The sequence below is a fragment of the Lonchura striata genome, chromosome Z (genome assembly GCF_046129695.1).
Source record: "Lonchura striata isolate bLonStr1 chromosome Z, bLonStr1.mat, whole genome shotgun sequence".
In the NCBI taxonomy this organism is placed as follows: Eukaryota; Metazoa; Chordata; class Aves; order Passeriformes; family Estrildidae; genus Lonchura; species Lonchura striata.
In genome coordinates this window covers 67,171,758-67,198,826 of record NC_134642.1, presented here as the reverse complement: position 1 = coordinate 67,198,826, position 27,069 = coordinate 67,171,758, and the positions used below count along the sequence as shown (strand labels likewise).

The following is a 27,069-nucleotide window of genomic DNA, read 5'->3' as shown; positions in this document are numbered from 1 at the left end:
GGGCCGTGCTAGCCCTGCTCATATGGTGCAAAAGCCATTAACTGGATGTGTCCAAAGGGACCACATTAGATTTATTAAATTGGGAGCAGGCTGGATGAAATATACTTGCAGCAGACTCCATTGTTAATGACACAGCCATGGGTGTTAAAAGGCCATGGAAGATAATCCTGGATTTTTTAAAATATTTAAATAATGAGCGGAGAAGGAGGACAGGCAAAGCAGACACAGACCACTGCAAAACCACCATGGGGAGCTGAAAAGCTACCCCGAACAGGGGCAATATGCCGACTGGGCACTCTGCCTTCGCACAGAGCTAGGGGGCCACCCCACACCAGGACACGCTGCTGGTGGGGTGTTCCCCCACAAGGCAAAGTGGCAGGGAGATGCCACACTGCTAAGATGTGCTGGGCCATTTTTCTGTGCGCTGCTGCACCAGCACCAGATGGCCCCAGCCTCTGTGAGAACATGCTCTGCTGCAGTGGAACTGCGACTGGCCACTGCCAAGCGACTGCAGTGAGCAGCACTGCCCAGAGCAGAGTGGGGGAATCCTGGCAAACAGAGAATCCGTGAACTGCTCACATCGCAGCTGCTGACAATGCCCAGGGAGGTGACTAAACAGATCACGCAATCGAGTCACATGGAGTAATGGAGTCTGCCATGGCCCCAGCGGGCTGTGCCGCTCCGGTGGTACTGGGATGCTCCGTGCCTACACAGAGCTGTTGCACCAGTTGAGCTGCCCTGTGGCTGCACCACAGACTTTTGTGAGATACCAGTCCTCCATGCAACTGTGCGAGGCTGCTGTCCCAGCTTAAGTTGCATCATCATAATGGCTGAGCACCCTGGGTCCATCCTGCACTGTCATCTGTTCCCCAGAGCCATCTTCTCACCGCCTGCACCGAGCTGCTGCACAGAGAGGCTGTGCCACTGCCTTGGGTCACTCCAGCTCCACTCTGCTGCCATGTTGGCACCCTCCACTACCACATGCGCACCAGGGCTGCCTCCTCCTGAGACCAAGTGGCCCAGCTCCAAAGCTAGGTTGAGGGGCGAGGCACCCCCAGTCCAACCTCCATGGAGCATAGCTGCGCCTCTAGTGGGTGTGGCCCCACCCCCGACCCTGGGAAATACATCACCAGGCACTGCTGGAGATGTCATACCTGGGAGCAGGGACACTATCCTTACCGCACCACCTCTGTTGGTGCTACAGCCTTCCCTGGAATATATGCCAGCAAGGGACACAACGGATACCAGCAGAGAAAGCCAAAGGCATTGTCCCCCTGCAGAATGTCATGAGGACACTACAACTGCTTTGTTGCTGGCAGCCCTGCCCAATCCTGCCACTGCTGCAGCCTCTCCAAGCTATTCTACATCTCCATCAATTGAAAGCCTCCCAGAGTATGAGAAAAGCCTCTGTAGGGGGCCTGCCAAGCAAAAGGCAGAAGGAAAAGGCATGCAGGGGTGTGGTTCCATTGGAACAACAGCAATCAAGCTGCCTGAAAAAGTGGTGCTGGCCGCATGGCGCAGCCATCACTTGGAGGCCAAGAGCAGCCCACTCTCTCACCAAGCCCGGCGGAAATTCAGCAACTCCCTGTGGGCAGTGAAGTAGCAAACAAAGGAACTTAACAGCACCAGCCAAAACAATACCAAAATAGGCAGTGATGTGTTCCCACCCCACATAACTCAGAAGAGCCCCAGAGCTGCCCTGCCTGCTACTGCTTTAACTCTACTAAGGTTCTCATTCTCTACAGACTCTTACAAACTGATACTAAATGAATGAGATCAGGCTAGTTTGATAGCCTCTCCCTCAAGAGGGAGGACTGCAACATTTACATGTGCTAAGGTTGAAACTGACTCATATAACATAACTATGTTAACTAATTCTATCGCAGTTATAATGGAGATGTCACAAAAAGATTACAAGTGTGCACAACTGTTTGCTGAGTATGTCTAGAATTCATAGTAAAATATTTGTAATTATTGTTTACATGTGCTGAAACCAAAATTAATAGGTCTCTTAGCCAATTCTGTTACAGTTACTAGGAAGGTATCACATCTATGTTTCAAACATGGACAACTGTTTATTCAATATATCCTAGAATTTATAATAAAAAACTTGTTAATATTAATTATATACACAATTCAAGCAGCATACAAACTACATCAAACTAAAAAACTCAAAGAATTTGTTTGTTCTAACATTCTAGATCCATTAAAGCAAACACTAAAATTCTAACTTACTAATGTCATAAGGAAAATTCAGTTGCCAAGTTTTCTAACTGAAAATTTGTCACCTGTCATAATTTTCAAAGCTAAAATTCACCTATTGAAGTCAGTAACAAATTTCTAACTTCTAACAAAAGGAAGAAAAGTACATTACTTGCACAGTTACCATAATAACTGACAAAAATAAAAATGCCTATATTTCTTTAATTATTTTTAAGTTGTTCATGTTAAAGATTTTTTGCAGTGGATATTAACAAAAGCTTGTTTTTTAAAATATAATTAAGGAAAACCTTTCCCAACCAAGTTCTTGGCCCTAATCAAGCCATGGCAGGTAAAAGAAAAATATACTATAAATATACTAAAATATGCTATCATGTTTGAGATGAACAAGGAAGCCTCATCTGGAAGAGGTTCTTTCAAGTCCTCATTGAGAAAAAGAAGCCTCTCAGCAGTAGCAGACCCTAGGCAACAGTAACTCTTACCTTATTAATGTTCAAAAGTCCATGTTTTGTTCCTATTTTAGTTATTAAAACAAAGAAAATTATAAAAAGGTTGTAGTGAATCTACACCCCCTGCTTTAAGTCCTAGGTGTTATCATGTTCTCATGTCTTTCAATCAAACATATACCAGTATTAGAAAAGACCAAAAATCTAGTTAACTTAAATTACTTCTTATCACTAGCATCATCCTGTGATGTTCAGCAGCTCATACCCAAGGTTATGGTGAGAAACCTCCTCCCCAGTGGGGTCCTTGCGATCTTATTACCTAGGGACAGAGATATCAGAGCATTTCAACAGACAATGGGACACAAGGGATACCTGCCAGATGTATCCAGCCTGTACTATGCCTGCTTGGAACCACAGGCAACATCCTCCTGATGACCTCTCAACAGACATCACAGAGCCGTGTAAGCAGAACAATTGATAACCTCACTCATAGAAATCTGGGACTCTTGAAGTGACAGTTCATATAAGGACTTCATTTGTTTACAAATATTTTTTTCTTGTTTACAAACTATTTTTTCTGTTTACAGATTGTTTTTCTAGTAGTTGGGTTTTTCTCTAACAGTTCTAAGGGTTAAATGGTTTATGGGTTAAAGAGTTTTTTGTTTTTAGAGATAAGTTGTAACTTGTAACTGCTAAGAAAACAGCCTGTGACATGTTAGCCTGAAAGAACATTAGTTCTTGACTAACAACTCCTAGATATGCATGCTGCAGCTCCAGTGATCCATGGCCTCATGCAAATTAACCCTATGCTGCCTTCTTTCACCTGGTTGGCAAAGGGCCCTTGCAGATGGGTGACAGAGAGCAGGTTGCAATTTTTAATAAAGAAAGAAAGGAGATGTCACAGTATGCTACAGTACAAGCTGGCTTGTACTGGGCAGTTAATTCAGATATAAATAAGAAACCCACATGGTTTCATAAACCAGCCCTGGGTTGACAGACAGGAACCTCAACTAATTATATTCCATCCTCAGCTGCAGGTATCTCACTTGTCCGGGAGCTGGGCTGTGTTAAAAGATCAGATGATCAGACTAATGAACTATCCAGTCAAACTCCCTTTTTAAAGAGGGGTTGAACCACTAAGCGCTGTCTGTTGCCACATGAACATCGGGTGTGTGGTCATCTCTGTCTCTGACCCGCCACACGTGTGTTTCATTCAGCATTCTGCCTTCATAAAGGACAAAAACAGAGATAAGCAGCACCTATATATGTATTTTGAGTTACACTGCTAAGGGATGCTAAGTGGGATGCTTTGTGCATTAGATGCTTCCTCTTATCTGGAAAATGTAAGATTTGGGAATAGAATATTCTGTTTATTATCATATAGAATTCCAATTTTACACAAAGATTGGCATGAGAATATAAAATCATTTACTGTTATTTAATTCAAATATATTTACTCATTTCCCGGGGGAAATAATTACCTGCAATAATTACTATTGCAAAAGCAGCATATCCATGTTCATCCTTTCCTTCCACAATCTGAGCTCCATATTCAGGATTTGAGAGGAAAACATAAAATGATTCCTGTCCTTCAGGCTCATCATCATCAAAAATTTTTATGGACACCTGGCTTTCAGTTTCTCCATCCAGCAAAGTCAGAGAGATTGTCTGTTCTTCAAAATCCTCTCCTTCCATTGCCCATGTGAAATTTGATTTTCCATAAATATTTCCAAAAGGATACAAATCTACTCCACTCTGTGCACTCACTCCCCCAAAGGTTTTAACAGTAATTTTAATATCACCAGTAAATCCCTTGGTCCTTCTGATCTGAAGCACTGCTGTGTTGGAGGCATTGCTGTTTGTATCTTCTTCCACATAAATGAACTCTGGCCCCAAACTTAGTATCCCATGATGAATATCATTAGCCAAGATATTAACTGTTGCAACACTGAAAGCTGGATGCAAACGGGGACTCCAGTCAAGGTTCACAGGCTGAACATCCAGAATTTCCACAGAAGTCAAATTTACAAAAAAAAATTCTTGTATTTCAGACACAGTGTCATCAATTATTGATATTTCTATCACTGCATTTGTCTGAAAATGGAAAAACATAAGCTCTCCATTGTAGATGGGTATAAAGTCTTCTAGTGGTTTGGCACTTCCTGGAATGGTCTGATATGTCAGTTTTGTGAGATTACTTTGAAAACCAAACAATCTTTGGACATGTAGTCTGACTACCTGGACATCTTCTTCAACTGAAACTAATCTTGAATTAAGATCAAACTGGAAAATCCCCATTGGCTCAATTTTAGCTATCGTAAATCCTGATCTGAAACAGAAACAATATCACATTGAGAGAGAAATACAAATAATGAAAAGCATAACAATCAAGTATAATAATATTCAGTGAGCAATCAATGATGGGCATAAGAAAGTGGATTAAAAACTGTGTAACAGTAGAGGGAAGAAATAAAAATCATACAAAGCAAGACATAAAGATGTTCCCTAAAAAATGTTTTTTTAATGTTTGAGCAGCCCTCCAGAGGCTTAATGCATCATAAGTCAGAACAGGATACTGAGTAAATGGTACATAAAATATGGTCTTTCTGACAAAATGGAGAGGCAAAGGGAAGTAGATCTTCCTACTCTAGACATAATACAGGAATATAATATAGCCACTATAAGTAATACCAGTTTTAAACACTGAACAAACCTCCTGTACCAAGGGAAAGCTTTGAAGTAGAGAGATGCTTGCAGATATACAGTTTTAGCTGGGAAGCTAAGAAGGATAGGAAGTTATTTTAAAATATATAGTAAGGCATTGAAATACTGCCTCTTTACAATATTGCCCAAAGTACTTTTTTTTCCAGATCTGAGTCTTGTTATCAATATCAATTTAAGCTTTACTTTGTTCATATTAAATATATTCCCTTCTAATTGCAAAATATTACACTGACTCTGTTAAATCTTGTGTCATCCCCTTCTCTCTAGAACTGAAACATTATTTAATGCCAGAGGCTACCAAATGACACAATTACAGGGAGTGGATTTGGCTAACAGATGAGACTCTTCCACCACTTAGGAAGCCAAAAGCCTTCAAAGTAATTGTGAGCTTTACATCTTGTGGGATGCAGTCTTAAGTTTTCTAGGAAAGGTTATTCTCATACAGTCAAGGTACTTGACTTGCACAGTAAACATGTGCTTGAGGACTCAAGTCCATAGGATAGACAAACCTAGGAGAAAGAGTCAGTTTGAGGAATTTAGGCATCTAGTTCACTCCTGACTTCCTTCAGATTTGTCAGTTCAATTTTAACATGGTGACCTTTCTCCCCACAATGTCACTCCATGCCCATTTTTTATACATTTTCATCTACAATAAGAAAAACTGGAAATAGTTTGAAGAACAGATAACAAATTTAACATAACAATTTGTGTGACAAAAAACTACATTGAATGTAATGCTTTAATTTTTCAGAATAAAAAGGGGGGTTAATATAAATTTTTAGAGCAGATCTTATTTTATTTGATTTCTTTTAAATAACTCCTTTCATCTAAGATCTTCTAAATATGGATTTTTAGGGACACTGAAAGTTGACGGTTTATTTCATTCTCCAGCTTCCTGGTTAAAACTTAACTGCCTTTCCTAACTGTCTCCATCATTCTAGGTATCTCAGATCCTAATTCCAGGAAAGAGACGGGAACTGAAGAAAAGCCTTAGTTCCACGTGAGACAAGACATAGAAATTTATCAAAAAAGGAATTCCAATTTGCTAGCTACCTATAATTTAATAGGGATTTGTATGAGGTATATGCCTCTATACATGACATAATTCTTACAGCATCAGTGCAACTCAAAAGTGTAAATAACATTCTTACCTCAGGCGAGCCCCACCAGACACATTGCTGTGCACTGCTGTTAAAATGATGGCAAATGTCTCAGATTTATTTAGGCTTGGAATAGCCTGAAATGAAATTACTTTACTTTCCTCCCCAGAGGAAAATACAATAGTACCTGAAAGGAGAGTGATTGAGACAGTCAAAATCACTAAACAGGAATTCTATTTTTACCTGGAAATACACTGACATAGGGACTTTAGTCTCAATTCCACTCTACTGAAGTGAAGAAATCTTCATTATAAGGGTCTTTCCTACAGAAAGCTGTCCTTCAGGGGCATAGTGTTGTGTCTATGAAGAAAAATTGGGTTTTTTTCTCATAAAGTAAATATGTCTCTTACAGATATAAATTGGATCACAGAATTTCATTCTAATCACTCTTCATTAGTAATAGAAACATGCAGAGGTACAAATAATTAAAAGGTGTTATCATCATTTAGGCAGCTGTCAAAGCTGTTGTCCTTGTAGCTGTACATAATTTGTTGCAGCAATTACTCACCAAATGAAGGAGTAATATTGCCTGGTTTAACAGAATCAGTGACTAGGTCTGGTGGGCATCCTGAAATCCAGCTAACTATTACAGAGCCATAAACTCCTCTTCTGGTTATGACAGCATGGCCTGTCCCTGCTACAACATTAGTAAGTCGTAATACCACAGATTCAAAGCCAACCTGTGGAAACATTGTAGATTTTATCAGAAAATGGAATAAAAATGGACAATAACTTACATGAAAGCGTGGTACCTCTCATAAAATGGGCATCTTACAATAAGGATACGTGCATATAAATAAATATATGTGCATGTATCTATAGACATATGAATTTGCTCTCTTGAAAGAACTCATATGAGCTCTTAAATAACACTTGCAAGTTTTAGATTTCTGGCAATTAGATTGCAGGGAAAAGGAACAAGTATGAGTGACATTTCAGTGCTGAAAACAGTGAATATAATCTGTGTCTGTCTGTTATTTAGAAGAAAAATAAATCAAGACTGTCCTCAGTGCTCACAGGTAATAACTATACTACTCTCTCTCTACATATATAGATATATACATATAATTAGGTCTAACATAAGTTATTAATTATGTATCCATTGAAAAGTAAGTTGTTGCCTCACGACACTGTAGACAAAATTATTCTAGCTACTGTGATCTACTTTTCTTTTTCTCTGAGCAGCAAATAGGAGTGAAGATAATTTGTATATTCTAAAAGCAATAATAAATGGATATATGGTTGTATATGGTATACAATAGTCTTTCTGTAAATAGTGTATAAAGAAAGGCTATTTGACTTAAGTTCCATAGTAAATTAAAAACCATAACAATGCCTCAAGATAATTAAGATCATTAAATAAAAACTTCAATAAAATTTTAGAGTTAAAACCTGTGCCTGACATAAAAAAAAGGGAATGGTAGCACATATACCATATCAAAGTAGCCAAATTATCTTTTCTCAATCTCATACAAAATAGACAAATGGAAAATGTATCACACAATGAGTACCAAATTTAATGACATCTGCATTAACACCAAACATATATTCCATATCTTTTTGCACATAATACTGAGTACATGCTATTTTCTGCTTTGGGGTTGCCATACTTATAGAAACATTACCCAGATTTACTTATTTTCCTTTAAGTCTTACAACTCCCCTTTCATGTAAATATTTACACTTCTTACATTTTACAGATGAAGAGGCCTTTTCCAATTGTATTAAAATGTTTCTATAAGATTTTTTATCAGAGGAAAGAATAACCTACGGTGCAAGTAATAATAGGAATGATCTCTTCCATCATACTGATTAAAATGAACACTTCCCTGAGTTCTTACAACAGGTCTCTTGTGCAGTGAAGTATACCTTTCTTCTGTGGTAGGAGCATGACACCACAACCAGGCTACTGACCTGTGAATTGGCAGCTTCCGCAGGAATAAGCAGCACAGCAGACTTTGCTATTCCTAATATTTTAGGCACATCCTTGGCACTTCCCCTAACCAGGCTTACATTAGTCAGTTCCAGAGTAAAATTCAAGCCCAGTAAAATAAATGCCTTTGAGAGAGAGAATTTAATTAAAAAGGTAGAAATTTAATTCCACTAAAAGCATATGATCCAACAGTGCAAAATGATTAACAAAGCAATCCTCAGACTGTTGTTTACTTACATAAAAAACAGCATTTTCAAGACAAGTATTTTGTTGATTATGTTTCTCATAGAATTACAGTTAAACCATCAATATTGTGAAAGGAATCTGCCAGCAGTTTGCTGGAATAGGAGTTTGTAAAGCAACTATTGCCATTTTAAAAAGTTGAATCTGACACACTAGGCCTTGGTTTGATTTTAATCCTTAGGATTAAAAATATTTAAGATGGTTGTAAGAGCATGTAAGAGTGGATGTAAGACTGTAATAATAATGACAAACAAGGAAACACAGAAGACTGCAGGTACATTTATCTTCTTCTTCATTGGTCACAAATGACAGATCACTATTTACAATTCAAAGGAACTTAAGAAAATATTTGCATATTTTTGCCATATTGAGATATTGAACTCATAGTAACACCAAACTACAATGTCAGGAAACCTAAAATATTTGAACACATGCATAGCAGTGATTTTGCAATTATTATCAGAAAATTTGATATTCAAATCCAGTTCTACTCCATAAAGAGGAAATTTGTAGCACCAAAACTCTATTTTCTGCTTCTGCACAGCTGATACTAGTGAGAATGTTTTATCTTATTTGTATTTGATGAAACAAATGGAAACAACAGATATTATAGGAGCTAAAAGAGTAATACACACCTGGTTGCTTATTGGCACTCTTTTCACTCCAAAGCTGGCGCCATCCTTTACTGTGAGGAATCCCACCTCATTCTCGGGTTCAATTACTACTTCATCATGAAGGGATATTACATGGTACTCAACCATTACATCTCCAAATAACCCAGCATGCCGAGTTACATTAATCTGAACATATCGATCCAGGGATTTTTCTACCAACACTGACTGCTGATCAGAGTAGAGGGCGAACACTCCGTAAGGATCATCATTTGCAAACACTGTGATCTTTGAAATTCCTTTCTCATGGTCTAAATCTGCTCCACCTTCCACTGAAATCAGATGTACCTCATAGCTTTCATCCAGTTCTGGAACATCATCAGGCAAGAGATAGATAATTATCTCAGCTGTACTCTGCTGGTCAGCAATGACAACAAATCCCTCTGTCTCAAGAAAGTCACCTGTGATGTCAGAATCACTACGTATTTCCCAGTAAATCTGAAATTAGTATAGAAAATGCAAAACATAAAAGAAAGAAAAATTACCTCCAAAGTCAGAAACATGCAAATTCAGGATTCACTATAGATAGGATATGGAACAGACTGCTTTTAAATGGGTAAAATAACAATTGTTTTGTGTATGCATAGGAAGAATAGCCTATCACACAGACCATCTTTCAAAAGAGTGTGTTATTTCATTAACAGTCTTAAGAATATAAATATTTCCTTTGTCTAGTTTCAGAAGATTTATGTAAAACTATGTGGAATTTATGAACATTTTTCAAAAAGTATTTCTCTTTTCTCACCAAAACAACTTTGCTGTTTTTACTTTTTCCAGTATTCCTCACATTAGAAAGGAATAAACTCTCATTAAACACAGCAGATTTTTCTATCAATTGATCAATTTATTTTAAATTAAATGAGTTCCTGTTAAAACACTGACTTCTAAACAACCTTAGATAAAAAACCAATGTGCATGACAGTTCAGAAAAGTCTGATTCTGTCTAAAAAAGTAAAGTGTGATGACATCAAAGACAACTCACTATGAAAGTATTGTCTCTTCATTCTCCCATCAAAAGAAACTGTGAGAGAAAGAAAGTGAGAGCAGTACAGCAGTATTGTTTTTCTTTTATTTTTCCTGGCCAGGAAAGACTGAATTTTACCCTCCAAATGACAAGTACTAGGGCTAAGCCCTTCCTAACTCCAAAATGCAACATTAAAAAAAAAATTAATTTGAGAAACAAGCAATTGAAAGGCACAGAATGAGCTATTTTTCCATACATCGACACCAAGGATGATTTCAGATTACATTGTTTATTAGGAAAAGAGTGAGAATACCATTATGTTCCCCAGAATGCCTTGAATTCGTTTGACAAACAGGGTAATATTTTGTGGCCCTTCGTCTCCTGAGGGTTCTTCATAGTTACTCTCAGTTAATGATTCAGGAGCAAACTGTACAATTCCATTTGGATCACCAAACTTCTCTATCTGTAAAAAGGTAAACAAACATTTAAAAAAACTGGAAATGTAATGTGAGTTGTATTTTTGTTCAAACTAGTGAGATTTTCACTGCTAAATGCTACAGAGGGACATATCTGTTAGTTCTAAAAACAGCAGAGACAATTTTGAATGTCCCTTTTTCAGTTTTCAGTTCCCCTGTTCAGAAGGAAAAGAACAGAGTTTTATTTGAATTGCTACATCTGAATATTTTGATTCTCAAGCAGGAAGTACTCAGACACCTTGAGCTAATATACAGAAACTTTTCTAACACTATTAGTTTGCAAACTCAGCACTATGGCAAAGAGAGCTCATCCACATCCATCTCCATGAGCCATTAGCTGCAAAAAGAATTTGGGGTAACATGACTTCCTGAAGGGGACTGTGGAAATAAGAGCTAATTCCATCAACACATTACAGACCGGATAATAAATAAAAATACAATTTCTAGGAGAGATTCTTTTGAGGGTTTCTTACAGCAGCTTTATAAATACATCTTTAGTTGCAGTATCCCTAGAGCACTGATTTGTTTGTGATAACTCTCAACAACACCTGCATTTCTCTTGTACTGTGAGAAGTCAGATTTTCTCCCTTCCTCTGAAGAGATGTCAAGAGTGACAATGTCCTACCTGCAACTGCTGAGGAGTTGGAGCCTGGTGCTGTGTGGGTGTGTCCAGATCGCTTTTATCTACACGCACACATCATGATTGGTGCAGGCCAAGTGGTCCAGCCTGGAGAGTTTGTTCACCATTGTTTTTCCGCTGTCTCAGGGTTTGAGGAGGAGTGTGTGTGAGGATGATTCATTCATCATTGTTTTTCATTTGCTCAGGGGAAAAAGACATTTTGTCTTTGCCTCAGTGGAGCTTTGGTGTTGAATACCTCTTTGTGTGTAAATCACCCTCTCTATTGTATACCTTTGTCATTAACCTTGTTGCTGCTACTGTTTGTTTTTCATTTCATTGGTGTTTTCAAGTAAATTTTTCTTATATTGACTCAGAAACTCTGCTTTTTCTCTTCCTTTCACAAGAGGGTGTAGGGGAAGGGAAGCAGCTGAGTGGTGTTTTATTTCCAACTGGGTTTAAACCAAAACAGAGGACAAACATATTGACACATAAAAATGTGGCCTCAATCCATGCTTTCGCTAAAGAGAACTATAGAAAATTGCAAATAGGAGAGACAGCTCACCGCTTTTATTCCAGTTTTTACTGATAGATTCTCTGCCCTTTTTCTTTCAGAACTGAACATAATATACCAAAATAGTACAAAGGTCAAAAAAGCCAAATTAATAAGTAATCACTGATTAATTTTTAAAAGCTTTGCATGAATAACAGAAATCTCTGAAGAAAGAGAAGTGATAGTAACTTACTATTAATGTAATGCTGTTTGCCTTAGGATCTATTTCTGTTTCACCTTTCCTAAGGCTCAGTCGAATAATGAAGGTTTCCTGAACTTCAACATCTTCATGAGGATAGATTTGTAGATTAATTGTTCTCAGACCTCCTTCACCTTCTTCAAAATAGAATGTTCCATTCACAGGGTCACCAATGTCACTATTCAGAGGAGACAAAATCTCTTCTGAATTGGGTCCCAAAATGTCCCAGTTAATCTGCGGAATAGATCAGTTTCAGATTTAGAGGGGTGATGCATTATAACAGCATCCCTAGAGGAGAAGTGACAGAGTACTCAGCTATGTTTAAATCTTTGCTATGAAGACAGGATACAAAATAGTCATAATAATTCTATGGGGCAAAATATAGAAGCCTTTGAAAAAGTAAACATATCAATTTACAAATGGGAATTTTAAATTATTAGTCACCATACCAGTCTATTAAATTCTAGATGTTAGTAATAGAAAATAAACTAAGATATCTTTAACATATATCAAGAATCCTAGAGTCAATCTCTCTTCTCATGACTTCTTTTGCAAAACTTCACACATCAGTACTCATGACCAAAACAATTTCCCTCTGAAGTGTAATGTCAAGCCTAAAAATGACAAATATTTTCTATCATAAAAGCTTTTCATCCTTCAGATTATGAAGAAAATTATGAATCCTTCATATGTCTTCCATCTGATTAAAAGCCACAGCATTTCCACAAATTCTCACAAATAAGAATGCTTTTAAGGAGGTTATATTCAGGACATGACAATTTTTATTTTGTTAATTTAAGTATTTTCTGCTTTTCTCCAATGAATTCTAGAAAAAGTCAAAGACTGAGGTAATTTTTATATATGGAGGAGTTAATGGTTTACAAGGCAAATTTTCCAATTATTTGACATGACTGTGAAAGACCCACCATGTTTTATATTTATATCTTCACTTTATAAGTGGCCTGTATAGAGTAAAAAAATACTCTACAAAACTCATAGCAAGCAATTTCCTGAATTAAATTAAACTAGTATTAGTATATGAAATTAACTATAATTTTCATAGGACTACGAGCTTGTTCAAAACAATGTACACAATACCATAATAAAAGGGAAGCAGGAGAAGAAACAGGATTTTAAATTGGTAATAATTTAAATGGATAACTTAATATTATTACATTTCCAAGAATTATTACTACTTTCTGATATACTGCAGCTATATGCAATTCATATTTACTAAAATTCCATAATTATACTATTAAACATCAATCACTAAGAAAGGTCTCAAAGCAAAATGAAGGAGCTTTTTGACATGATCATTGGAAATCTTTCAGTCTTTTACAGGCAAGACCCACCTGTGCCTCCACTAACTGCCCAGTCCTTTCCACCACCAGGGACACTGTTGTGGTTGCATCAGGGTTGGGAAGAATAATTTGGCTTTGGTTGAGAAATCGGACCATGCCCTGGGAAGAGTCACTTTTTGCAATGGTGACCTGGCTCACCAGGTGGAGCCCCAGGATGGCTCCACCAGTGGCTCCTGTCAGCTGGATTTCAAATTGCTCTGCTGATTCACTGCACAGGAAAGAAAAAAAAAAAAAAAACAAAAACAAAAACAAAACATTCTGAGATATCTGAGAGAAAAGAAAAAAAATTCAAACTGTACTTCGTAATTAAATCATGCATCCAACTTGGTCTGTTTTTAGGAATAAAGAAATCAATTCCATAGGTGCAGTGTATAAGATTCCTTCTAGTTGCATGGAATGATGATATCTGAAATAAAAATATTTCAGATATCACCATTCTGAAATTCTATCATTATTCTATTTTCTACTAGTGTTAAGTTAAACAAAAATATGGAAAAATATTTTATTCTTCATTGCAGTACTATTGAAACCAACATTTCTTATAGTGTAATTAAAAATCATGTTTGATTGCATACTATTTAACAGGAACTATGACACTGTAATATAACATCTTCTTTCCCCTTTAGGTGGCTTTCTCCCTTAGGTTATTTTTTTAGCTGTGCAGAAATTTGTTTTTCAATTACAGCTCAATACACACATATATGTAGATTTTTTTAGTGCATGTTGAAAAAGACTTTATCAGAAGTAAATATGTGAATAAATATGTGAAAAATTCATTACCTTTCTTCATCATTTATAATAGAAATGTAAATAAAAGACTGGTTCTGTCCATTATAAAAAACTACAGTATTATTATGAATTATATAGTCAACACCATGAAGTGCAGAAATACTTCGAGAAAGAAAATCAGCCATGACATTGCCGTAAGTTCCACACTTTCGCAAAACAGGAATCATGATTAATCCAGCATCCTCTTCCACTATAAAATAATTGAGAAAAATTTATGCAATTTCAAAATTCATGCCATAGCCTTATCTTCCAAAATATAGTGAGAATTTATGTTAAACTTACCCTGTAGAAGGACATGCTTCGGATCAAATTCTATGATACCTTCAGCATTGTCATTTTTTGCAATAGTTACCCATACTGTGGAGATATTTCCTATTATTGGAGGTTGATCCACCTGTAGACCATTCTCTCTTACAGTAAAATCAAATCCACTTGCAAGAACATTTAAAAAAAAAACAACATAAAATATGTTTTAAACTTCCTGTGAAAGTATAAAGATGTGTATGTGACAATTTTTGAACTACTGCAAATAACTTTACTTTTTGACAGCTACCACTGAAGACTTTTTTGTCACATTTCTTCATATTATAACATTTCCAAGAATTATTACTAGAAATGTGTATCTTTCATTTGTTCTTTCTCATTTCATCTTTTTAAAGAAATTTATTGCAACTTGGCAATTTGTACCTAATGTATGGATTTTAAGTTTTAATAAATCTTAATCAGAAACATCTTTATACTAAAAAAGTTAAAATAAGTGGGTTTACCATACCCTATTTTCAATTATGATTACAATTATAGCTGTCTTATAAAATTCTACAGTAAAATAGATTAAATGTCTAGCAGTGACTTTATTCAGGTAGATTACACTCCAAATATAGTTTGTTTTTCTCATTTGTTTTTCTGCTTGTAAAAAATCAACTGGAAATTTTAACTTTACCTTCCTTGGAGTTCCACTTGAGTAATTATCAATGAAAAGTTTTCAGGACCTTCAGGAAAGTCATCATCATGAATTTCAATCAAAATAATTTTACTTTCCTCAGCTGGTTCAAACATCACTTCCTTTACTATGAGAGTAAAATCCATTCCTTCCTCTGCAGTCCCATTTATTATCTGAAAGCAAAGACGCACTCTGCCATAGGATCCCTTGGAACGCACAACAGTGATGTTAACCTGAGGGAAAGATAATATTTTCTTTTAAAAATGGATTTGTTTTCTGCTACAGTTGCCTTTACAAGACATAATTCTAGCAACAATACTGTTATCTATCAGTAATTTTATAAGAAAGAATTTTAATCCGATACCCATTTTTCATCTTCTGTAGTTAGCAATAGTTCATGGGAGAATGAAAACTCTCCAAATGGATAATCACTGGCGGCCATGGTAATATTTGCTGTGCTGCTAGATTCATTTATAAGTCCTCCATCACTGACTCTGGTTAGCTGAAACTGGTAGTAATGCTTCTCCTCAGGATAGTTGTCATCTACAGCCTACAGGAAAAAATCAACAACAACTAAAAGGATTTAAGCCCTTTCCAGAGAGAAAGATATAAATAATTTTTAGCCAAGATCTTAAGAAAATAAAAGAAAGTACTTGAAATAGGTACTGATATACAGATCTCTCATATACCTGTATTAGAACAACTGCTGCAGACTGCCTATCTCGCATGGTCAAGGTCCCCGATACCTCAATAAATTCTGTCTGATGAGGAGGTGTTATATTCCAATATATTATGATCTCCCCAAAAATCCCTGGGCCACGTACCAGGCTGCAGGTAAGGACAGAAACACAGATTTTATTTTGACCTTTAATATTTAATATCCAATACAGAGATAGTATATCATACTGTTGTGCATGGAAGGAATGTTATCAGCCCTATGAAAGCTTGAGTTTTAATGTACTCGAAGATAGGAACATAAGAATTCCCTTTTCAGGCATTTTCAGAACATCTCTGAAATTTTCTTTTATTTCTCTGTGTTTGGAGACATCTCTAGCTGTATTTTTACCAAGAGGTCTTTCAAGTTTCTTTTCACATGTAGCCCAAAGATAGGACTTGAAAACTGATTTCTCTTTGTCTTATGCTGCTTTTTCAGAGATAGATATGCAAAATAGAAGGGAAATTGGATGTCAGGGTAATGCCAGGGGCAATTTGATCTATAAGGCAGATGTAGAATACCAAAATACTTCTTTGAGATTTTCTGTGATGTGTTCTGTTTGCTACTTGTCTAAAACCCTATCAATAACATAATGCTTGGACAAGTCACAGTAAAGATTTGTCTGCACATTGTGCACATAACAATTTTAAACTACTTCTTGCAAAAAAGCATTGTTTTGTCTTTTGGGCTTCTTGGGCCAGTACCAGAAGGTGTTCTGCTGCTTTATATTTGCTGGAAGTGTCATAATCTTTTTTTTTCCAATGTTTCTAAGAATCTAAAACTGCTCATTCTGTTTTCAGTTGACTGAATAAAACAACTGCATCTTGTTTGCACCAAAACCCCAATTCCCATACTGTTTATGCTAGAATATAACAATTTGCTGAAATACCATTCAGGCACAAATCCTGAATCAAATTCTAGAAAGCACAAAGCACCTTCAAATATGACATCTTCTTACCCCTTTCCTATTATTATGATCCTCTTTCCTTTGGTGCATCAATGTTGTAAATAACTTGAAGACAGAGAGGACTATTTGGACTTCCACATTAATACTGGAAAGATACATACATGGCATATTCTACCCTTTCTTTAAACCAATCACCTAGTTTTTAAAATAGTACTGATTATAGAAATTATGATAAAATGTAAATTGACAAATGTGGAGTCTCATAGCTTTTGAATCTGGGTTGTTGCTCTTTCTTTGAAAAAAATGAGAGATGTACCCACCTAATAAGAGCAGTTCCATTATAACTTCCTGAAGGTTCTCCAATCAAAACATGCTTGGATGAATGGGCTATCCCAACCACCCCAGAAGCTCCTTCATCTCCCATGATAGTGATGGTTGCAACACCTATGAAGAGAAAAATTATTCTAATTTTAAGTGAAAACTAAGCAATTTACCTTTGGTAAATTTTGTGACATGAGTTGTTAAACATCAGGTTCATAGAGGGCCTGTGGAAAGACTGATAAATTGCAACCAACTAGCTGCCCACTAAATACTTAAGCACTGCAGGCTAAAATAATATGAACAGACTTAGAATAATTCTCATATAGAATATCTAAAACCAGAAGATACTGAATTAACTCTTTACCATTTACAGGGGATATCTCTGCATCACCAGTAGAGACTAGCTGAATGGTAAATGTTTCATTCCCCTCCAGCAGACCATCTTGGATTGCATGTAAAATAATCAATTTCTGGGACTCAGTCTGCATCATGTAAAGACCAGAAAGACATGGATATATATTAAATTAAATTAAACAAAATACAGTACTAAACCAAAAATTTTTTAACATATCAAATGTTAAGAATGCTTAACATATTCTTTAGTATTTTAAGATATCAGATATCTGATCTGACTGAAATTTCTTCTCACAGATTAATAACCAGTAAAAATTGTCTCGCAAACATTGTGGGCTACTCACTATTTTCAACTAAATGAAGACTGAAATTCCTTTGAATTTGTGCTCACACAGATGTTCTTTAACTTAGAGGAAACCATCTATAGAGAAACTGCATATTCAATAGTACACACATATTCTAAGATTAGATACATTAGTCGAATTTCTGCCTAATCCACATTTTTGTCAGTGGGAAGTGGCAAACACATGGTATAAATTTAATATACCATGCATACATATTTTTCTGCTCATACTCAATTATATATAAATGTTCAAGACAAAATGTCAAAGCCTACCAGTAGAGAAAAGACAGCAAAACTGCCAAATACTTATGATTTTACCAGAAAAAAAAAAAAATCTATTTTTCAGCTGACTCAAAGTATAACATCCAGCATGCCTCCTGATTTAATGAAAGAAAAGCTTATACTGGGACAATATAGATTATGCTTTGTTAAAATACTTTTCTTCATTAAATATTTTAAGTTGACTGTAAAATATAAATATTAACATACTATCATTATCCAATACTTAACTCTGGCTTCAGAGTTGTAACCTGCCATAAAATATGAGTTAAATAGCCCTGTCTAGTTTGTAAGCTATGAAGGTGCTTTTTTGTTTGTTTTTTTTTTTTTTTTTAATCTGCAGATTTTGAGCATTCATTTTCTTTCTCACCCTTTCAATGCAAATTTTCTTTTTAAGATGCTTCAGACTTTAGTGGAATAAGTGTTTCTGTAATCATTATTTTCATTCAGTAGACTTCAATTCCTCTTTCTTAATAGTAAAAACAGTGGAGATTTGAAGAGCTACCTTCCTGATAATTACATTATGCTGCACTAAAAGAGCATGTCAGCTTTCCATTCCATCTTGAAAGAAGTCTAAATACTTCTAACCCCACCAGTTCAAACTAACCTTTTTCTTGTGTATAATACTTAGTAACCCCCTACTTCTATCAACATATAACAACAACCATACAAATATACACCAGTAGAAGGAAGTATTTATAAATCTAATAGTAAATAAGTTATTACAATATCTGAAATACCTCACTGAAATGAAGAGTACCATTTAGAGGGGTCAGATCATATTTAGCTGCTTCCTCGAGAATCCATAACACTGTAACTTCTCCTCTTCCTCCCTGACTTCGACTTACATTCAGCAAAACAACTGCAGCAGAGTCATCAGGTGTCTGAGGTTCCTTCACAGTTACCTGATGGAGAGAGAAGGAGAATATGGGAAAGGCTGTATCGAAAAATTCAAAAACTGCATTGATAATGTCAAATGACATGGATACATGTTTAAAATAAACAACAGAAAACATTATCAATTACAATTCTGAACAATAGGAGTGAAAATAAATAGGAACGTAACAGGTCTAAGGAGAGTCCTGAATTCTGGTAGCATGGACTAGTCATTCAAGTGATTTCTGTATGTACTATGATCCAAAACAATTACAGACAATGCCACCAGCAGGCTCAGCACCAGCAAAAGGGAGAGCAGAAGCATGGCAAGAACTAAGATGAGATATGCTTTGTAATTTCTTTCTAAATTTTTCTTTCAGTAATGCCTATTATTATACAGACCATCAAAAATCCTACCTAGGATGTCCTAAATTGTTAGTGTAGTGAATTAAATTGATTCAGTCAAGCAGAAATCTGTATTTATGCAGCAGCACTTTCACTGTTACTACCATCCTACACAGCTAGATGTAGACAAGCACTAATAAGATTTCAATGAAATCACATCTTCCTCTGCAGTGAAGGCTTGCAAAAATCAGCTATATGCTAGTGACACAAACCCACCCTCCTACTTTAGCAGAAATGAGTGCAGCCTAAATCAAACTCACATTCTTTTCTTCAAACCTGAATACCCCAACAGGAGAATCATTTGGTGGAATAGCAACAGTTACCAGGGTGTCATTCCCAAGTCTTGCACCACCTGTTACCCTCACCAGGACAATTTTGAATATCTCAAGTAATTCAACTTCACTGTCATCTATGATTGTAATTTCTATTTCTCCTGTAGCCTGTAAAAATGTTAAAAAGAAAAAGAAAGCAACAAAACTTCATTTATAATATTCTGTAAATTGTTTGGAAAAAAAATAAAACAAGCAAATTATATCTACTAATAGTTAGACAATGCTCACTTGTTCATTTTTCTTCTTATGCTCGTATATTTATAATAAGAAGATATAATTTCAGTAGTGGTTTTTAAGTCCATCAATGTAAATCTTGTTTGTCAAAACCAGCAGAATGCTTTGCTTTGGTATTCAGTAGAAAGTGAGTGTTGACAATATTGTCAATATTCAGTCAAAATCCTGCACACTATGTATATCCTTCCCTTTGCCAAAAACCACTCATATTCACTTAATATCAAAATCCCTTGTGTAGAATAAGTACTCTCAGGTGCAGCATGAAATTTAAAATTATGTGTAGAACACAGATAAGAAAACATATAGGTTTATTCTGAGAATTTATAGTGAAGATGGATTTCACTAAAAATTTTCAGTGTAAGAGGGCTTATTATTAGAAATTATGTCCTCACTTGCCAAAGTATCAAAGACACATGATCCTATTTGGTCAATGGTTTTCTGGTTTTCCATGTTAAAAAACTGAAGCTGGGAGAATCATTCATATACATAAGGACATATATAATAGTTTTTCAGTGAAAATTCTGCTAGAGGAAAACACACAAAGAATCTTAAGCTGGTAACCCAAAGTCAGGTAAACTTTCAGCAAGTGAATACCTGCCCATCTGCAAATGTAAGGTTTCCAGATGATGGTGTGAAGTCATCAAAGCTGGCAGTTGAAGGAATGGCTTCCCAGTACAGAATTGCTGACCCAAACCTCCCAGCCTGTCGAACAACTGGGAGTTTTAGTACATTCTGTGGTGGTGGTACCTCATAACCAGAAACAGCTCCAGTGATACCCTGTACATTTAAAAAGAAACCATAGAGTGTCTCAACAAACTTTTTCATTTTTTTCCCCAAGTTGTCTTGCAGTTAAGAATAAATGAAGAAATGCATAATTAGTTGTAAAATGGTCTGGCCTAAGTTTTGACCTTACTCTAGGCAAAAATCTGGATTAGATGACCTCCTGACATCCATTTAATGACACTGGTTTCAGCACTGCCAGGTCCATAATAAATTTTTTGTATTATTTGTGATGAACCTCTTAAGAAAGAATTGTTTGTCTGGTATCTGGCCATTTTATCCATAACAATTTAGTACTATAAAACCAATCAGAACACTTCAGAAGTCATATGAGAAATCGGACTGCCTTGCTCGAAAGCCACTTTATATGTTTTTCATTCAGACTTATTTACCTTTGTAACATTAAAATTAAATATTCCTCTGGCATCATCATTTTCTTCAATTGTTATTTCAGCTATTTCTAATCCAAGCCTCTTCACACTTGGCTGTCCTTCAGATGAAGTGATCAGCTGCACATCAGTAATATTGATTATAAATCCTTCCTGTAATTCTGGAATATTGTCCTGAAAAAAAGTTTTAAATTTCTTTTTTTTTTAAATGATAAATTACAATATAATACAGTTGACTACTTGTAGGTTGTTTACTGTTCAAGACTTCTCAACATTTGGGATCATATAACCAACGCCTGGCTTCATATTATATGAAAGATGTAAAGATACTTTTGCTCAGGTTTTGAAATCGAAGCTGACAAGTCAGATTCCAGATATGCAAGAACAGTGGAAAGCAGTGCTGGCTGTCACCTGTTACTGCTACCTGCGAGAAAGTGAGCTAGATCTCAGAAATCAAGCCATGACTTGAAAATCAGCATCTCCATTCTAAATGTATCTAAAGATCATACATAATCTTTTTTATTATTATAAGTAAATTTTGGGATTGTAATGAAACAAAGAATTTGGCTCATTCCCAGTGATGAATATACAAGTTTTTTTTAAAGAGATGAATAACAAGATTTTTTTCCAAGAGTCCCAGCACAGTCACTTCTAGAATGTTGTCATGCAACTAGTATAAAATCAGTAACATTTCCATTTCCTTAAGATATTAATAGCTCAAGAAGTTGTTAGGCTACTCACAGGCAAAATAGTGACTATGACTGAAGTTGTGGTTGCATTCTCTGCCAAAATTACTGTTTTCTTTTCCAGTATATAATCTTCATATTCTGTTGCTCGGTTGGAGGGGGGGAGTTCAAAATTTGGTGCAGTGCTCAACTGAACTGCAAGATCCCCAACAAATCCTTGTTCTCGAACAATTTGTAGAGTAACAGTAGTTGAATTATCCTGCCCTATAGTAAGGAGATGGAAAAAATTGAAAATACAGTTGTTTTACAATCATAGAATATGCTGAGTAGGAAGGGACCCATCAGGATCATCAGAGTCCAACACCTGACCCTGCACAGGACACTGCAAGAATCACACCACAAACCTGAGAGAATTTTTCAAATACTTTGTGACCTCTGTCAGGCTTAGTGATGTGACCACTTCCCTGAGGACCCTGCTCTGGTGCTCAGCCATTCTCTGGTTAAAAAACCTTTTCCTGCTATCCAGTCTATATCTGCCTGATCTCAGCTTCATGCAATTTACCAGAGTCCTGTCAAAGGGCACCAGGGAGTGCGGCAATCAGTGTCTGCCCCTCCTCTTCCCTGCATAAGTTGTAACTGCAATGAGGTCTCCCCTCCTGTCAAGGCTGAACAGACCAAATAACCTCAGCCACTCCTCATATGACTTCCCCTCAAGGCCTTCACTGTCCTCATGGCCTCCTCTGCACACTGTCTAATAGTTTAATGTATTTCTTATATTGAAGTGACAAAAACTGCTCCCAGGACTCAAGGTGAGTGCAGAGCAGAGCAGGACAATCCCCTCCCTTGCCCGGCTGGCCATGCTGTGCCTGATGCCCCCCAGGACACGCTTGGCCCCCCTGGCTGCCAGGGCACTGCTGGCTCATGTTCAACTGGCCACTGACCAGGACTCCCAGGTTCACGGTGCTGCTTTCCAGCAGCTCATTCCACAGACTGTCCATCCATCAAAGGTTGCCCCATCCCAGGTGCAGAATCTGGCACTTTCCCTTGTTAAACTTCATACAGCTGGTGATTGCCCAGTGCTGTAATTTGTCAAGGTCTGTCTAAATCTGTTGAGGTCTTTCTTCAGGGCCTCTCTTCTCTCAAGGGAGTTCCTCCTTTAATGTTGTCAGCAAATATTATTTCTAAGAATCCTGAATCCAAGTAGTTTCTTGTTGGGAAGGATGGACAAATATAATTATTCATAAATAATACAGCCAGGATGAGAACGGTCCTCTCTGCTAGCCAGACAATGCCCTTGCCTACAGATGGGTCCAGGGGTCAAGTGAACTGTTCTATCTCACCCCCAAAATGTATGGTTCACCTCGCACCTGTAACCCTCCCCTGAAACATCAAGTGCCTGTGACCCCATTGGCAGGAGCCTTGTTCCAGCCCACCTTGAAGCCCCCTGATAAGGGGTCTCCGAGGGGCCAGACACTCTCTTGGATCTTCCCCTCCTCTTGGAACTTCCTCTCTCCTTGAGCATCCTTTTGTCTCTCCCCTCCCCCATCCTCTCAAGCCCAGCCACATGCGTCTGGCAGCTCCAAGCAGGAACTTTCTCCATCCCTAATAAACCTTATATCCTAAGAGCAACCTTCAGAGATGTCTCATCTCCATTCACCTAAACCACCCTGGAGCACAGGCTCACTACAGTTTCTCACAATATATCACAGTACAAGTTGGCTTGTACTGGGCAACTAATTTAGATATAAATAAGAAAAACAGCCAGTTCCATAAACTGGCCCCTGGGTTGACAGACAGGAATCTCAACCAATTGCATTTCATCCTAAGCTGCAGACATCTCACTTGTCTGAGCAGTGTTAAAAGATCAGACCAATGAGCTATCTAGTCTGGGGCATTTCAAACTCCCTTTATAAAGAGGGATTCAAACAATAAACTCTCTCTGTTGCCTCATTAATTTTAGGTGTGTCATCTCTGTTTCTAACCCACCCCCCTTCATGCTATAGTCATTCATGAAGATGTTGAAGAGAACTGAGACTAGGATGCACCTTGTGGAAGCCTTATTTTAGCCCTTGGTCTGCTTGATTTTCAGCTCAGCTATCTACTGGAGCTGCTTGTTAGACCCCAATTCAATTCTACTCAGTGACACAACAGTCCTTGGATTATTCCAGGGTTTAAGCATATGAACACACACATCTGGTGTGAACAGACAAAACAATACTGATATCTGAAGATACTGTGCATTGAAAAACTGGATCTAGAAGAATAAGAATAATGAAATACTACAGTTTCATATGAGTGTTACACAAATTATTACTTCAACACTTTTATTCAGTTGTCCTGCAAAATTTCCATCTCAATAATTTGCCTGGCCTTTTATGCCTAGGTCATCACTATTGATTCTAACAGAAAGTGGTATTGAGGGCAGTCATTCTGACTGTAAATATCCCATTTACTTAACTCAAATATCAAAGAAATTAAACAGACTTGTATCAGTCAGGCTCAACAGCCTTTTGGGAACGTAGATTTGTAATTTTATCTAATAAATTATGAAACACAATCTGGTTAAAAGTGGTGCATTTATGACTGCAGAAATAGAAACAGATAAAATGTAAACAGGCTTGTACTTCAAACTAGTTACTGTAACCAGGTATTATTTCACAGATAGAACATGTGAATAATTCATTAAAAATACAATAGTTATAGACTGGAAAAAAACATCTGTGAAACCAGTTAAAGCTAGCAACCTTCCTTGAATCCTAATGTCAAAGTATAAATGTTTATAATGTGTAAAAAAACAAAAGAATCCCTTTACGTTACTTCCAGGTGCTAATAAAGGGGCAACAGCAATTCACCTGAAAATAAAATATGTTTTACCGGTGATAATATACTCTGATGGAAAAGTAGTTTTTGTATATCTAATTTTTTTAATATTGACAAAATATTAAATTGTTAGAAAATTCTAACTGGGTTGTTAAAAGTATGAATAGCCCATCAGGTAGCTGTGGGAAGAGCCCCAAGAAATGCCAGCTTGCTCCCTGAGCCAGGAGAGAGGGAAGAAGCCTGAGCATCATGGCAATTCTCCTCTGGCCAACTGCCTGGGTGATCTTCTTCAACTTGTGCCTGGAAGGAAAACCAAATCAAACATGCAATTGCAAGCAGAAAAATATCACCTTTTTCATGAAGTAGAATTCACTCCTGATCTGCTTCCTTCCTTCCCCTAGCGCTCTAAGCAAAAAGCTTCCCTTTTTGAGACACTTCAAGAGGAAAGTCTTTCTATGTAAATTATTTTAAACAATATAGAAGTCCCATTAAATGGGAAACTTCTGCTTTTTATATAAACAGAAGGATTTAATGCATTAGCAATTTGCAACTTACCTCTCAAACAAAAATGGCTGAAAAATATTGATGTATGCAATGTGAAATACGGCATGGTTACATATTTTAAGGGATATTTATACTATAAATAATAAAATACTGCTGATACATAAAAAACTTTAATAAAAAATTGCTGATATATATATAGAGAATATATACATTTATAATATGTAACCAGGGTTATAACTTCAACAATGCTGACTTTGAAAAAACATACATTCTTTCTTAAGAATCAAGAAACAGACTTACCTTCTGGCTCTGTGATTTTAACAAAGAGAGACTCCCTGTGCCATTCAATCACACCATGTGGAGAGTCACTGGGTAAAATGCTAAGTACAGCTCTTGCCCTTTTGGGATCAATGATAGCTCCTTTTGTGGTATCTTGAACATCCACAGTGGTAACACAGGTGAGTATGACTTCCACTGTCTCTGAAAGTTCTGCAACACTGTCTGCAAGAATTGTCAGGGTGATTGTGGAGAGGGCCTGACCTTCTGAAAATGTAACCTAAAGTTTTAGAGGGAAGGGGGGAAAAACGTAAAATTTCTTATCAGTGTTATTAAACCTGGAGTTTTATTCTGTAAACTTTATCAGTTATAAAATGCATCTACATACACACATATATATCTTATAGAATCATAGATTACAAGGTTGGAAGGGACCACAAGAATTACCTAGCCCAATCTTTCTTGGCAGTACCATAGTCTAACCAAGATGGTCCAGCATCCTATCCAGCTCAATCTTAAAAGTGTCAGTTTTGGGGAGTCCACAACTCTCCTGGGAGGGTTATTCCAATGGATGATTGTTCTCATGGTGAAAAATTTTCCTCTTATGTCCAATGGGAATCTCCCCAGGAGTAACTTGCATCCATTACCTCTCGTATTTTCAACATGACACCTTGTAAAAATAAGTATTCTCCTTTGTAGCCACCTTTTAAATACTGACAAACGGTCTGAAAATAAATCTCCTCATAACCTTCTTCCCTCAAGGCTGAACAGTTCTCTCAGCCTTTCCTCATATGACAGGCTTCCCTGTCCTCTGGCCACATTCGTGGCCAGCTCTGGACCCGACCAGCCTGCCCATATCTATTTTCCATAACGGGGACTAAAACTGAACACCGAATTCCAGCCATAGCTTTTTGACCAGCAGAATCCCCAGGTCCCTTTCTCCAGAGCTAATCCCCAGTCAGGATAGATGTCAATGGGTGCTCCACTCCTGGATTATGTTTTCCATAGTGCAACATTTGTTCCTGATGAATCTTCCAGCCTACCCACGTCTGCCTGCTCGGTAACTCTCCAAAGAGTCCACTTCCTCATTTAGTTTGGTATCATGGTCAAACTTCATCAGAGTACACCTGGTCTCATCACCTACATCCCTTATGAAGAAACTAAACACTGTTTGGCCTAATACTGATCCCTGAGAGACCACATTTGTGACAGGTTGCCAGTTTGAAAAGAGCTATTTACCACCACTCCCTGGGGATAGCAATAACACATTAGTTTATTTAGAAGAAGGCCACAGCAAGCTGTATCAAAAACCTTGAATAAATCCAGGTAGACAATGGCTTTTTCTTTTCTTATTAAAGGGCCTTTATCTCAAAATTTTTCACCTTACTTTCTCCTCATCCTGCTGAGATGGGGGAGTAAAAGAGAAATAGTTGGGGGTTTTTAGACATCTAAGGTCAACATACCACATATATCCATATCAAAATAATGAGCATATATCTCTTAAAATAATTGCAATGTGAAGAAATGGTTATTCAACTTTTTTTCCTTCTTCC

The 27,069-nt window shown here is 36.9% G+C and overlaps 1 protein-coding gene across 1 annotated transcript in view; it reads right to left on the bottom strand.

The window, feature by feature from the left end:
* Window positions 1-27,069, bottom strand: part of ADGRV1 (adhesion G protein-coupled receptor V1) — a 436,592-nt gene that overhangs the window by 325,007 nt on the left and 84,516 nt on the right. Inside the window, exons 56-76 of the mRNA XM_077790425.1 lie at window positions 25,541-25,796; window positions 21,972-22,180; window positions 21,234-21,404; window positions 20,656-20,838; window positions 19,756-19,935; window positions 18,955-19,119; window positions 17,603-17,720; window positions 17,238-17,361; window positions 15,985-16,123; window positions 15,660-15,845; window positions 15,296-15,528; window positions 14,638-14,786; window positions 14,347-14,545; window positions 13,558-13,774; window positions 12,200-12,439; window positions 10,675-10,824; window positions 9,362-9,835; window positions 8,465-8,608; window positions 7,059-7,230; window positions 6,542-6,677; window positions 4,148-4,995 (exon numbers count right to left, since the gene is read on the bottom strand). Of these exons, the coding sequence (XP_077646551.1) occupies window positions 4,148-4,995; window positions 6,542-6,677; window positions 7,059-7,230; window positions 8,465-8,608; window positions 9,362-9,835; window positions 10,675-10,824; window positions 12,200-12,439; window positions 13,558-13,774; window positions 14,347-14,545; window positions 14,638-14,786; window positions 15,296-15,528; window positions 15,660-15,845; window positions 15,985-16,123; window positions 17,238-17,361; window positions 17,603-17,720; window positions 18,955-19,119; window positions 19,756-19,935; window positions 20,656-20,838; window positions 21,234-21,404; window positions 21,972-22,180; window positions 25,541-25,796 (4,693 nt within the window). The remainder of the gene's footprint in view (window positions 1-4,147; window positions 4,996-6,541; window positions 6,678-7,058; window positions 7,231-8,464; window positions 8,609-9,361; window positions 9,836-10,674; window positions 10,825-12,199; window positions 12,440-13,557; window positions 13,775-14,346; window positions 14,546-14,637; window positions 14,787-15,295; window positions 15,529-15,659; window positions 15,846-15,984; window positions 16,124-17,237; window positions 17,362-17,602; window positions 17,721-18,954; window positions 19,120-19,755; window positions 19,936-20,655; window positions 20,839-21,233; window positions 21,405-21,971; window positions 22,181-25,540; window positions 25,797-27,069) is intronic.